General features: G+C 47.9%; 5 protein-coding genes across 5 annotated transcripts; 1 reads left to right on the forward strand and 4 right to left on the reverse strand.

The window, feature by feature from the left end:
- Nucleotides 1-1384: 1384 nt before the first annotated feature.
- On the reverse strand, nucleotides 1385-2162 carry VTN00DRAFT_3615 (uncharacterized protein; the record flags this gene model as incomplete). The annotated part of the gene is made up of 3 exons (XM_069429952.1): nucleotides 1385-1863; nucleotides 1946-1988; nucleotides 2049-2162. The coding sequence occupies 3 exons, from the start codon at nucleotides 2160-2162 to the stop codon at nucleotides 1385-1387; spliced, it is 636 nt and encodes a 211-aa protein (XP_069289136.1).
- A 1091-nt stretch (nucleotides 2163-3253) lies between these two features.
- Nucleotides 3254-6289, reverse strand: VTN00DRAFT_3616 (uncharacterized protein; the record flags this gene model as incomplete). Its single annotated transcript, XM_069429953.1, has 4 exons — nucleotides 3254-3757; nucleotides 3819-4420; nucleotides 4483-4766; nucleotides 4878-6289. The coding sequence occupies 4 exons, from the start codon at nucleotides 6287-6289 to the stop codon at nucleotides 3254-3256; spliced, it is 2802 nt and encodes a 933-aa protein (XP_069289137.1).
- Nucleotides 6290-8076: 1787 nt separating this feature from the next.
- On the forward strand, nucleotides 8077-9306 carry VTN00DRAFT_3617 (uncharacterized protein; the record flags this gene model as incomplete). The annotated part of the gene is made up of 4 exons (XM_069429954.1): nucleotides 8077-8262; nucleotides 8363-8485; nucleotides 8559-8684; nucleotides 8794-9306. The coding sequence occupies 4 exons, from the start codon at nucleotides 8077-8079 to the stop codon at nucleotides 9304-9306; spliced, it is 948 nt and encodes a 315-aa protein (XP_069289138.1).
- A 360-nt stretch (nucleotides 9307-9666) lies between these two features.
- VTN00DRAFT_3618 (uncharacterized protein) lies at nucleotides 9667-11507 on the reverse strand (the record flags this gene model as incomplete). The annotated part of the gene is made up of 5 exons (XM_069429955.1): nucleotides 9667-9781; nucleotides 9830-9964; nucleotides 10024-10399; nucleotides 10453-11152; nucleotides 11214-11507. 5 exons carry the CDS (start codon nucleotides 11505-11507, stop codon nucleotides 9667-9669), a joined length of 1620 nt encoding a protein of 539 aa, XP_069289139.1.
- Nucleotides 11508-13598: 2091 nt separating this feature from the next.
- Nucleotides 13599-13904, reverse strand: VTN00DRAFT_3619 (uncharacterized protein; the record flags this gene model as incomplete). Its single annotated transcript, XM_069429956.1, has 1 exon — nucleotides 13599-13904. The coding sequence occupies one exon, from the start codon at nucleotides 13902-13904 to the stop codon at nucleotides 13599-13601; it is 306 nt and encodes a 101-aa protein (XP_069289140.1).
- Between the last annotated feature and the right edge of the window lie 526 nt (nucleotides 13905-14430).

The following is a 14430-nucleotide window of genomic DNA, read 5'->3' on the forward strand; positions in this document are numbered from 1 at the left end:
GCAAATCTAATAGTTTCCTCCACGTCGGTGCTCGCATTATACATACCGAGAAGATATCCTTGACCCTTGCTGAAAAGCACTTAGGTGTTTCGACGACTGATATTTGCATGAAGACCTTCAACTGAAGAATTTGCTGCTCCCCGCAAATGATCCAGAAATCCTTTCGGCAATTGAAGAGGCGGAAAGAGAGAATTAGCGACCGAGAAAACTACTCGAAGATGGTCGGGCGATTTACATGTCCTGAATACTCCTTCCCAGCAATGGACTACCACTGCTTAGCGACTTTAGTGAAGCTAGATTTGGTGATGAGAAACATGATGAGGATATTATGCCGGATCTTTATAGGGTGCCCGAGGTTGTGCTAAAGATGACTTGAGATTATAAAGTTGATATTTGGAACGTTGCTCACAAAATTTACCACTCCTACTAATACACTTTTCCTTTTCAGGCAGTTGGAAAAATGTCGCACCCATTCCTGGTATCTCACTCGAGAGTCTAGCTGCTGAAATCCGCGGGAAGGACAAAGATGGATTCTTACGGTTCCTCCGAAAGGCACTGAAGTGGATTCCTGAGGATAGGCCAACAGCTGAAAAAGCTTCTATATGATGCATGGTTAATGGAAGGACTTGATTTCAGCAAGCTGAAGCAGAGCACTTTGGATAAGATTATGCCATGATAGAACAGATGCTCTGGCACTAGCAATAGGCTAGATACATTCTTAGTAATGGCTTGTATAATAAATACCCTTGTTGAAAAATTCTTATTCTTATGAACCAAGGATTCTCGCAATTGGTCAAAATTATCTTATTATATCTTAAGATCTTCAGCTCTTTCTAATGCATCTTTTCGAAGAAGCTGTTTGAGATCCAGTTCCGGGCATCTGAGACTGCGGCTTTCCTACATGAAACAAGGCCTCATTGTGGTCTAAGACTGCATGCTTTAACTTGTTGTCTCTACTCATCTTATGAATTTGTGCAACAATACAGCACATGTTATTACTTGGATAGCAGGAATAAAAGCATTAGTACACTACTGGATCATATCTTTTGTCACCCCCTCCCTGCAAAATAGCAGCTTGGTTGATTGTTATTTTATACCCACGTATTTTAAACCTATTGGAGGGTACACAGACACTATAATAGGTCATAAATCCTAGACAAAGCCAGCCCAGATTCCAATATAGCAAAAGCAGCAAGCTAGGTGGCTTGGACAGGGGGGAGGGGGGTAGTGTAGCTATGTCTCTGTCATGTCATAGATGTATATCCAAAGAGCGCTGTGAGTATGGTATTCGCAATATTCGCTAATAGAGCCATAAATATGCCGCTTCATATTCTATTCAAGTGTCTTGGTGGTCTTCAACCGTTCTGCCACCTCTGTTACAGTATCATTCAGACTCAAAAACATGCCAGACTTCGACATACTTATTCCCGCTAGCCTGACTGGTTCCAAGGGCTAGGAATGCCTCCTTCATTCTCCCGTGGCGCTTCATGGTTTTATAGTCGTTCATGGTCACAGTTCTCGCCCCATGGACCTGCTGCTGGTTGAGGTGCTCCGTCTGGCGCGCGCTGAGCTGGACACAATACAGAATCAAGGCCGCAAGGCCAGATGCAATAGCTGTAGCCGCGGACGAACCAGTCAGGATATCACAGTTGGTCTCCAGAGAATAGTTGGGGTGATCCTTGACCACACGGTGGCCGGGGAATATGAAGTCCACGTCTGCGGGATCTCCAACCCATTTCCATACAGCCCCGGAAGCTTCTGCTGCACCGATCTTGAAGATATGTTTTGTACCTGCGCAGGCGGCAGGGAAGCTTTGATCCCGAGCGATGCCTTGGTCGTTCGCGGCGCAGAACATGAGAATGCCTGCATTTGCAGCCACTGTGATGACTTCTTCTAACTGTCGGATGTCATCTGCGTTTTGCTTGTGTGCTCAATAGTCCATGACATGGAGATGATGTGAACTCCTCTGTCAATGGCGGCTGGACGGCCTGTTGGTCGGTTGCCTTAGTACTGCCTCTTGGATACTGAGCATGCTGGGAATCACTTACCTTGGCAGCACTTTTAGCAGTAATTTGTCGTGCAGGACTTTCATTCAAATACTCATCTAACTTCACGGCAAACAATTTCGCCCTAAAACACACCCGGCAGATCAGGCTGACCATGACGGTCCCATGTCCACCAATTCGGTTCTACTTCGACAGATGGTGCAATTAAATCACCAGCAATTCAGAGTAGCTAGCTTATGCTGGTGTGGTACGTCTTCTATGTTCCGCAGTAGATGGATGGTTCCTGGAGCGTCATTACGGCATTGATCATGACCGGGATTGTATGGAATCAGGCTTTGTTCAAATACGGCTGAGCAGACAGAAACGGGAAGCCCTGTTTCCTATACCCTATGCTAATATGTACTTGCTCTGGCACTCTAAATAGATTTATGAAGGGCGTTTGCTTTCTGTTCTTGATGAAGTTACAAACAGGACTTCAACGGGAGTGAGGAGTTTATTCAAGTAAAGTACATATAGAAACTGACTTTCTCCATCATGATCATCGTTGTCATTGCTATCAATCAATATGCACCTGGGAAACAAGCTAGGTAAACATTAATGCATGGCTAACATGTACATGCACATATAAAGGAGCGCATTTTGCGCGGTAGAGTAGATGAGAAATGATGACGGACCAATTAAATCATGGCTGCCGGATATATATAGATAGATAGATAGATGATAACCAGCATTGAAGAAACAAAGTCGGAAACGAGAATAAACTTGACTTTTTTGACTGGGTATATGCATCTGTATATTACTTTCTACATTCACATCTCCTTCCAAGCCTCGCTCACATATGCTCAACTCTGGGAATCCGTTTTCCGGACTAAGTCCTCGTGCTGTATAATATCCCAGAACATGTACAGACAGAAAATCATAATAAATGCAGAACCGTGGTATAGTAGAGAGTGTGGTGGTGTGGTGGTATCTCAATATTCCAGCCTGCTGGGGGCTTGACTTCGTACAGTCGTAAGTCCCTTCAACCAAGAGACCCAGTTGCATTCGTGAAAAAGTGACGTAGATTACTAGGCCACGGTGGCCTCGATCATGTATGATCAACGTGGAGGCGCGATCGGCGGCGTCTCTAGAGCACAGCCGGAATCCCTTGAGGACACAGCCAGCGACTGAGAGGATTCCATCGTAATAGCATCTGCCATGGACCGGCGGCAAACCGCGTTCAAATGATCAGGTCGTCTATACTGCCGCTAGTACAAATTTGGATCTGGATCCGTCGAGAAGTTGAAGAATCCGTCATCTAGGATAGAACCTAGAGCGTAGAAATTGTCAGGGTCAAAGCCCACCTGCATTCCAAGCTCCGGCACAAATCCTGCATAAGCAGCTTGTGGATGCTGCGCAACGTTAGTCGCCATAGAATTATTCGGATCCTCATATCCCGGCTGCTGCTGGAAATTTCCAGGGTTTTGAGGGTAGAGGGGCCGCGAAGACGATGTCGTCGTGGAAGGGACAGAAGGTGGAGAGTATCGGGGCCATGTATCAGATCCCACATTGTGCATCGCAGTGTTTGCACTTGTAGTGCTTGGTCCAGAGTTTTGTACTGGGCACGCCCCGACAGCAACTCCTGGACCATTTGTTGGAGGTGGAGGGTAATGTGATTGTCCCTGGGACTCCTGATGAGAATTTGGCCTGTTATTTGGCCCACCCATGGCGACCTCGCTCAGCAGGTGCAGAGGCGTGGGACCAATGCTCGCCTATCCACAAGTTAGCTGCTATATGCAACCAAGCAGCAGGAAGACACGGCAATATACATACTGTCGTTTTCTTCTCCTCTTCCTCGGAAGATTTTATCTGTTCATCGGGATCCTTGGGATTCCCAGCTTTCTCGTATGCCTTGAATATATTACACATCCCTTCCTTCGAGTCCGGCTCTTCATGGTCCTTCCGCTTCAGAAACCAGTGTTTGAGCATGGTCAGCACCAGGGAAAACTTGGCTGCAGTACGGCCGCCATTACTATCACCAGCCACCTTGAAGTGACCAATTACCTTATCAAGGTAATATTCGACCTTGATATCCGCAGGATCGAAGACCTGACCCAGGCGACTGTCGGGGGCAGAAACAGCAGAGAAGAGTTTAATCAATGCAATAGATGCATAGGATGTTCGGCCGAAGTGTACTGTAGGCAGGCATAAGATAGTTTTGTAATCAAGGCTCGATATGATGTTGAGGGCTTCATGGGCAGAAGTGAGACAAGATGTCAAGGCGTCGATATGTGCAGCAGTATTGAGGTCTGTCTGATTGTTATCTCGCGATTCTGGCAGAAATGGCGGCTTGAAGTCATCTATGTTATGATCGACATGCAGAGCGATCTCATGCATGTAAACATTTAATACATGTTCAAAGTGCCTCATTATCGCTATACTGCTGATCAGCAACACATCAACAATCACAGGCTAAAAGAGGGGCTCGGGGGCATACGAGAATAAAGTTCTGAAGGAACCTGTTTCCGCCATTGTTCCAACTGTTTTTCAAACCCTTTCAGAGCGTATTGGACTTTCGGATCACTAAGTGACAGGTTCGTCGCTGGATCATCCATCGAAAACTGGAAGCTAACTTCTTCCCCAAGATGAGCAAGCTTCGTCCAGTGAACCAAGACCTTATCTGACGGTAGCGCATCGGGTGAATTCTCCAATATCTCAAGGCACTCGTCCATGTACGGTTGCCAACGTACAAGAAGTGGCCGTCGGAGAGCCGTCGCAGTCCTGTATCATATTAGCGTCAGTTGAACCTCCAATAAAATGTCCCACTTTCCACCAAGTCACCAACGTGACTGTTCACTACTGGGGTTTGTTAGTGGTGAGGGGAGGTCGTACTGTACGGCCATGAAATAACATCCCACCCAAGCTCGTCTTGTCTCTGGGGCATCCGGGTTCAAGGAGGAAGCTTTCTTGCCCATAATTTCTTTCCAAAATCCGAACACTTTAGTTTTCGTTCTCCGGTTCATTCCAATATCCATGCCCATAACAACTGCCATATGGATCAATTGATAGAATTTGAGTTCTTCAACGTGGTCAGGCGGCGTATACCATATACAGGAGACGAGGAGGGCCTGCACCAACTCCAAAGACTTTTCACCCTTAATAAAGATGCGATCTGCAAGAACACGATAGACTTCATTGACCAAATGTAATTGGATCGCTGCGTTGATAGCTCCAACTGAAATGGAGAGGATCACGAGGAAGAGAACCGGTTTCGTCCGCCGAATATCCCCCATTTTCGTGTCAGGTGGGAAAACGACCACGGGCATCTGGGGTGTCATATCATTCACATATCGATCAAATGCCTGGATGGCAGTGTCTACATCCACGATCCCCCTATCAATGACATCTGCAAACTCATGGCCATTGTTGGGCTTCGGAACTGTATCCCCAGAACCACAGACACCGGGCCATGTTCCGCCGGACGGTCCGCCAGTCTCGCGCGCATTCACTGGAGCCAAGAGTCCACCATAACTTGCACTTTTAAACTCGCCGCTATGGTGTCTTTTATTGCCAGCCAAATTCGCTGGAAAACCCGGAGCTGCTGCGCCATTCGATTGACCGTCGCCGTAATAGTGCTGTGGCTGCCCACCTCCCAACCATCGTCGGGCAGAATAATCGTCTGCGTGTGGTCCTAAAACCCCTATGTCTGCACCGCGAGCTCGCGATGCTTGCAAACTCGCAGTCAGCACATCGATCTTCTTCTCCAGCTCCGTAACTCGGCTGTCTGTCTTCTTCTGGCGCTTGCGCGTGGGCGCGGTAACGATGCAAGATCTGCCAGCTTTGGCGCAACGTTTGCATGAACCGGTCGGGTTGTCATTGTCAGGTTCGCAGCGGACTTTCAGCTGACGGCATGCCTCGCAGGCGCGGGGTCGTTTCAAGTCCGCGAAGGGATCATTGGTGTCTGTAGACTCGACACGCGGGGGCGCTGCGATGACAGGTGTGTCGCCTGGATAGTAGGAGTGAGGTGTTGGAGGCGGAGGGCCGTAGTAGGCATGGTTGCCAGAGGAAGGCGTGGAGGAGTGGAATTGTTTACCGGGAGAGTAGTGCGATGGGATCTCGGGATAGCCGCTAGGCGTATCAGCAGAGCCAGCTGACGCAACACTATGTCCAGAGGAAGGAGGAGGATCGTATGAGTGCTGTACAGTAGAGCCTCCTCCTCCTCCTCCTCCTCCTCCTCCTCCTCCTCCTCCGGGCTGGCCAGCACCATGGTCGTTCGAGGCGCGCAAACGAGGGTCGATCTCCATGGCACCGCACGCGCAGGGAGAAGCCGGTCACACGAGACGGAACCGTGCAGCGGACGAGACGCAGGCGCCCTAAGAAAAAAAACTATGGCAATGGTCAGCCGTAACCGATCGAATCACAGAATAGCAAAGGCATTCCGACGTCTTGTTACGTTGAGATCGAGCAGCAGCAGCAGCTACTGCGACGCGACCGAGATAAGCTCCGCGGGCGGCGTCAAGCTCTGAGCGCGTAAAGCTCTGGAGTCGGCAGCACGGTCACTCGGCGCCCGAGATCAGCGTCGGACGTCCAAGACGCACGCGACAGCGGAGAATAAGAACGAGTTGCAGGTCAGAGAGACCATCCAGACGTTGGATGGCGTGGACTCGACGCAGGGTTGGTCTGCGAGGTCGACGCAGGAAAAGGCGAAGACGAAGAGTCACATCAGGTCCGGAGACCGACTCGTAATTACGAGCTGCTCCCAACGCCCACGCTTCGCCTCAGCCACCCCGCAATCCCAGCTGACAAAGATGCTATCTTTCTTTCGTCTTGCTTTCACAAACTCACCTCCTTCTATAAACAGAGCTTATTGAGACACACTGGCATCTCCTTATTCGGTTGAAAGCCCTGTCAGCCCATGAAAGATGTTTCGCCTTTTTTTTTTTGAGACCGGATCCCATCTTCGTGTCGACAACATCGCTGCTATAAATCGATTCTTTACTGAGAATTTCATGAGCTAATGCTCTCATTCCTCTTGATTTCCCGCAGTATATTGTCATATATATCTCCACGATCCTTATTCAGACTTAGACCCCAAAGGCAGGGCATATCCAACTCCGGGTTAGAACCGCGTCGATGACCACACTGTGAGGATAATGGGGGCAAATAATGTTTATGGCAGCAAAGATGTTTCCACCTGAGCAGAGATGTTGTCTATAGACGGTCCATTGCACTATCTCTGGCATTACGGAGGTAGCAGTGGCCCATTGCTCATCAGACACAGGTCGTCTGTCGACTGCATGACTTTTCTGGTACCACATTATTTTAGCATACCTCTTAACCTCATTGTGGCTACTTGTCGCTTTAATGTCTTCGGCGCTCATCAACCAGTTGATATGCAATTCTAGGGTACTCGTGGATGTTATTTGATTTCCAGGTACATGACAGCCGCTGAACAATAAGTACCACTGGACGCAGATTAGCATCATCTACATATAGGGACAAATCACCGGTTATCTCTGGAGCTACAGTAAATATTTCTGCAGTCTCCAAGCCCACCTTTCCGGAGTAGCCGTATGGGGCTCTTTGGCAGGCAGAACACACAGGGGCTTGAGCCCATCTTGTGTGCTGAATAGCCAAGTTTTCTACATTACTGACTTCGTCGGTTATTAACTCTCGTCTGTTCTGACGTTGTCAGGAAGCCAGACTCGTACACTGGTGCCAACGACGCTGGGGAAGCACAACTTTGACACCTTGCGGCTTCTGCCAACGGTGCCCGTTGCACCTGGGCAGGTCTACCTTCCTGATAGAGCAGGCAGATGCTGGGGACTCAGGTCAATATAAACACTCCCATCCCCCAACGACTCTCTTCCTTTTCTTTTCCTCTCTCCAGCGTGTGACATTCTTTTTCCCAGTAGGCATTCGACATAAGAAGCCTCCTTATCTCTCTATTCTACGCTGGCAATATTGCTTAAACTTGATACGCATTCGTTCCCAGTAGCAAGAGTAGTTCTCCGTTCATTCCCTCAATCCCTCGTTCTCCGTCCAACGAGCTTGGAGACGCCGTTTAGGCCTTTCTCCTTTTCTCGTCGTCATGTCTCTGAATCCTACACTCCTCTCCATATTTCTCTTCGCACTGTCCCTCCTTTCCGGACGGGCACAGGCAGCGATGGATCCGGTGGAGATCCAACACTCGTGCAACTCGCTCGCAACCTCTACCTTTGTTCTCAAGGACCTGATCCTGCTCATGGATTCGACGTCTAATTCCGGACCCATGATTGTCAGATAACCCTTTTCTTTTCTTCACAGTTCTCTTTTTCTATCACCGAATCATCGTCATCCTAGGAAACACAAGCTGACATCTGGTGGCCTCCCTCAAGGACGTTTGCAACGAATTCGGAGCCCTGTTTGACAACGTTGTGGCAAACATTGGATTTGTTACCGGATCAGTACCCATGCTCCAGTTAGCTGATCAGCAGATCGCCTACGAAGGGTACTCTAACGTGAGTTCTAACCTAGTCAAAAGCCAGACCATTGCTGATAAGCTGCTAATTCCAATGGAACTTTGTCTTCCAGTTCGTACAAAGCCTTGTTGAGCTCATGGACGCTGTTACTCAAGGTGCACAAACGCTAATAGATGATGACGATGACAACGAGTTACGAATCCAGGCAGAGATTAGGGCGCTGTCTGGCGTAGTTGATGTGAGTCTCCTTTTATCCTCCTGTTCCCTATCTTTGGGCCATGATGGAAGGTACCAGCGACCGACAAAGATGCCTGCCAGGAAATGGACTAACCTTCTGTTTTTCGCAGGCTTACTTCTACAACATTATTAGTCTCTTCCCTAAGAATACTGCCTATCGAGCTATGGCCAGCACCCAGAAAGGCCATGTCGACCGCCATTTCCGCCGGGCCCTACATTCGTTCCATCTTCTTCCCGATAAATACCCCGAGTCAGATAAGGATAAGAAGCCTTTTGACCCCGAGAAGGGCAAAAAGCCTTCCAACCCTGGCAACGATAAGAAGCCTTCTGACCCCGATAACGACAAGAAACCATCCGATCCGGACAATGACAAGAAGCCTTCAAACCCCGACAATGACAAGCAGCCTTCCAATCCCGATAAGGACAGGAAGCCACTTGATCCCGAAAAGGACAAAAAGCCTTCTGACCCCAACGACAAGAAGCCTTTCGATCCCGACAAGGACAAGAAATCACCGGACTCCGGTAACGACGAGGAGTCTCCCGACTCTGATGAAAATGATAAATTCCCCAACCATCATATAGATGATCGGATGAGGATGAGGAATTTCATGATTCAGACGTGAACTCACTAGATTGGGGTATAGGCAGGAATGTAATGGGGGCCTATCTTGCTCACGCACGGGTGGTAAAAATATCGGGCGGAAGAGGAGCGTTTGTTACGGAACCGTATGGTGTTTTCTTCTAGATTTCCTTATTGCTTCATTGTTAGGCTTCGACTCTGCATTACTAGTCGTTACATAGAGAATTAAAGCAGGGTTTTCGGTACACTTCGTGGCGTAGAAGAGTGACAAAGAGGTATTCAAGCACTTAACTGCAGTACGTCATGGACCGAATGGAAAAGCCGTTTTGCCTTATTTCGCAAAATATTTCTGATGTGCTATAGCTATATGAAAACATCCAGAAATTTATGTTGACGAATCCACCTAGTTCTTGACATAGAATGCTAGGTCCTCGCCGTTTTCCTCCCTTATTGTCAGACCGTTTCCCATAAACCTAAATCGATTGGGGCTGTTGTATTCGAAATGGAAATCCTCGGTTCTGAAACTTTCCAAGATTTCTTTGTAATGGAGAACGCTTCCAGCATACATTGCTGTCACTCTTCCATCGGATTTTCCGTTTTTGAACCAGGATCGACAACCACCTGACCACGTAGTGCGCTTCAAGAACTCTTGCGAATAGACGTTATAGTCATCGGTTGCATCGGCTTTGACTTCAACAGATCTAGGAGGAGGTTAATGTGGAACCATCGGAGGATTCAGGGGGATATGAAAAGCACTCACTTGATGTCTTCCGTCGCAATCTTTCTGCACCATTTCAAGATGTATTCAGCAGTCCAGTCCATGACTGCCAAGAGGCTTCCGTGCGCTACAGGGCTATTGGGCCCATTGATGATGAAGTAATTGGGGATGTTGGGTGCGCAGACCCCGAAATAAGCTTCGGGATACTCCCGCCATTGATCAGCCAGGTTGATATCGTCTCTGCCGCACATTTCCCAGGACGGACAGAAATTGACGTCGAATCCAGTAGCGCATACTATGATGTCAAATTCTTTGTGTGATCCTTGGGTGGTTCTTATACCCGTCTCAGTGATCTCCTGGATTCCATCAAACTCAACTGACACATTGGGCGTCTGTAAAGCCTCCAAGTAACCGTCCCCTGGTGATAGACGACGGCAACCGACACTCCAGTTTGGGATCAGCTTCGCGCACACTCAGGGTCGTGATTGAGCCGGTCCTGCATCTGCTTCTTGAAGAGCTTATATGCTGCGGCTTGTTGTGGGCTGTCATTAAGCAAGGCGTAGAAGAACTTGTTGAAGCTGCTTTCAATCGTCTTGCGCATTTTGAACAACTCTTCTGGATAGTCTCTGGGCTTCCTCTTCTCTTCTTCTGAGAAGAAGAAGTTCTTTCCCTCGGGTGTGAACTCGGCCGCGAAATTCGATGAGATCCAATTTGGATTGCGGATGTAATTCACAATATGGCCGGCTTTGGGTTGCATCTGTGGGAGGATCTGGATGCCTGATGAACCATTTCCAATGAGCGCAACTCTTTTGCCGGTCCAGTCAAGGTTTGTATCCCAGGCAGCACTGTGTAGCAGTTTGCCTTTGAAGGACTCGATTCCCTTTATTCGAGGCCATGACCACTTGTTGAGAAAGCCAGAAGCATTAATGAGTATATGTGCTTCGTCCTCAATGATCGTGTTGGTCTCAAGCTTTCGGACCATGATACGCCACTTCCCGGCTTCGTCATCCCAAATACTGGAAACTACTTTGGAATTAAATTGGATTGGTTCATCGAGCTTGTATTTTTCGGTTGTCCTTTTGATATACTCCCAGATCTCGGGACCGGAAGCATAGAATGAGCTCCAATCAGGATTCGGTTCGAATAAGAAGGTATAAATGTGAGCTGGCACCTGCAAAAGAACAAATAGATAAGCTTTTGCCTTTTTTCTGAGGACGATCAGGGATTCTCACGTCACAAGCCACCCCAGGGTAGCGATTCTCCAACCAGGTCCCTCCCACATCCGAGTTCTTTTCATAGATGGTCAGATCGATGAAACCATCCATGCACATTTCGTATTTATATTTGTATGCCAGCATCAAGCCCGAATATCCTGCACCAATGCAAACGACCTTGAGCTTGCGGGGTTTGTGAACAGGTTGTTCGAGGACCGGCACCCAATTATTGGAAGCCTTTTTCCCGTCTTCTCCATCGCCGTTACCAATTATATGTGGCTGGGCTTTCGTCTGATTGTGATTCACTCCCATCTTGATTGAGTACAAGACTTGCGCTGATGGGCAGTTTCGGTCGATGATCTAGGAAAGATAATTTTTTCTTTGAAGAAATGTTATACTGCGGTTTGTAGGAGGAGATATTTGCACAAAACCTCATTCTTTGGTTCAAATATATTCTAAATCGATGGAGGACTGATCCGATCCCGATGTTGATATTCACGTTGAGATTTAGTGACGGGTCTCTTTTCCGAGGATACATCCCCGGTCGGAAACATTGAATTGGAATGTTTATTTGCGGGGTAAGAGCATTGATCTCCATGTTCTAGCCCGTGAAAGCTGCAACTACTATGTCTTATCCTCGGGACCTATTATCGGTACGGGAGTGACCAACGGACATACGGAGTAGGTAATGATCGTTTTCCTCTCTCGTTCCTTTCTACAACTGTAACAAAAGAATTTCCCGAAATGGCTGTAAATACCGTTGATAATATTTCAGTACCGTCTTTTCAAAGCAAGGTGTGTATGAGCCGATACATGTAAGGATTAAACCCTAAGGTAGAACTAATCTATTAAACAACCTTAGATCTCTCCACACTAACACTCCATGCCAACGAGATCCGCGCCGACGCCCTTGACCCCCACATCCCTTCAGCCGTCTCTAAACCCCGCTGCTACAGTAGGTTGCCATATCTTTCGGCACCCCCTCCCCTGCTACCTCCTACTGTCTTGACGGATTGCTATTCTATGATTTTCAAACCATTGGAGGGTACCCCGACATTATTATAGGTCGCAGACCCTAGACAGCGACAGCCCAGATCAAAAATATGGCCAAAAGAGGCAAGGTGGACGGTCTTGGACAGGGGGGAAGAGGGGTGCCGAAAGATTCGGCATAGCAACCTACCGTACACGTATGCTTTTTCTGACGTTGAACTCCAAGTTATATGTCGGATCGGATAGCGTGTATTCGAGGTCTTCTCCGATACCTCGATCCGACCTTCGGGGCCGCTTCTTTGACCCCGCTCCTCTATGAAGAAATGGATCCGGAAGATGATGGATGGTTTTGGTCACTGGGATCTAACGTCGAACTAAACGACGGGATTTGCACTATATGCGCGTATCCTTGGCACAGATCCCTTTCTGGTTGGTGTCCCTGGAGTCCTCGAAAACCGCCAAGTCTCCCTGTTCGGTTAAACAACAGGTTTCATGGCTGTAGGGGATTCAGGCTTATAGGTTCTCGGGTAAAGCCTGCGCGGCAACATTCGGCAATACTGCTGCATTTACTGGTACACATCACCTAACTATGGATTTTGAGAAAATTGTGGCACTTTCATATCTAAGCACAAGTTTTAAGTAGGTATCTACATACAGCGAATTCGGCCTCACAATTTGATGAGAAATTGTCTGTTATATATGGCTTGAAGCTCACTCTTATTCCTATGAGAGGACTAGGTAGCTAGCTGGCCATCTGAATTTGAGCCGCGAGGTGGTGATGCTGGGCCTAAAACGGCCGGGGAGCTGACCACCTGGTGTTCCGCCAACAGAAATCAATCAGATGCTGATTCTGAAACATCCAGTCTATAAAAGGCTTTCAAAGGAATAGTACAGCACCTATGACCGTAGGGTGTGGAAAACAGGGCTTCCCATCTACTCAGCCATACTCAAGCCACAATTATAAGCGCGGTCAATTGTCAATACAGCCCTAAAGTTATTGCCACTTAAAGAGTGGCAGTCACACAAGATTTAGTAGGTGAGTGCAGGTGAGCACAAGGTCCAGGAGAAATGACAAGGGCTAACTGCACGTTGCCATAGATTTAGAGCAGACTTTATAATCTATAAAAAGTCGGATTGATACAATCATCTACTTACACAACACATTACTGTCCATTTAATATAGTCTACAGAAAGGGAATAGAGGCTATATATAAAAGCCAGATAGAGAACCAATGTATTTATTTCCTCAAGCTGGTCAGGTCTCTGATAAAAGATCACACCCAGGGAAATATGCTCCAGCTGCGCTATAAGCTGGCACAGTGAAGCAGGACTGCAGGTAGATCAGTAAAGACTCAGAAAACGAACACAAGACCTTGAAGTGAAGCCCCCTATCAGGATTGTAGGCAACGGTTATTAGGTCTGATGTCGATGTGTTCCATCGGTATCGGTCCGGTCGCGACTTCTGTCGTCGGTGCGGTGCTCGTGGGCACCTGTAGTGCCATAGCCGGTGTCATATGTGGTGCCTGTGGTGCCGGTGGTGCCATAACCTGTCGTTCCGTAGCCAGTGGTGCTGGTTGTACCGGTTGTGTCGTAACGACCTCTATCGTAGCGACCGGTGTCGTAGCGACCGGTATCGTAGCGACCAGTATCGTAGCGACCGGTATCGTAGCGACCGGTGTTGTCGCCGGTGTGGTGGTGGTGATCGGTGTTGTCAGCCATTTTAATCTGGTTTGTTTTTTCAACTGGAAGTTGAAGTTGATTTTTGGAAGTGGAATTTTTTTAAGACTTTTGAAAAAGTAAAGTGATGCTTTGCTCTTAAGATTCTCTTCCTTGAATCTGAATCCAGAAAACAAAGAAGCTCCAAAACCCCGATGTTATGGCACAGCCTAGGGATTTCCGACAAGACAGTGAGGGGGAGGACCTGTCACGTGACAATGGATCAAGAGCGATGGCTATGATCCATCGGGGCCCTTGATCCATCCGACCTCTTGATCCAACATGACCCTTGATCCATCCATAGTCATGATCCACCGGATAGGTATTTCCGGGCAGAACTCAAGATGTATATAAGACACTCCTTAACCATGGGGATTAGGACCCCGTGGTCAACTCAAATAGCAATCCTAGAGTTAGTATTGCTAGTAACGACTAATTATCTATCTTTCTCCTTGTCTTCTGTCTTCAAGATAAACTCAACGGCTTTCTGCCTAAGAAGTCCTAGGCCCGTTGTTACACTTTGACCACC

Source organism: Thermoascus crustaceus (genome assembly GCF_041956765.1).
Source record: "Thermoascus crustaceus strain CBS 181.67 unplaced genomic scaffold VTN00scaffold_2, whole genome shotgun sequence".
Taxonomy (NCBI): domain Eukaryota; kingdom Fungi; phylum Ascomycota; class Eurotiomycetes; order Eurotiales; family Thermoascaceae; genus Thermoascus; species Thermoascus crustaceus.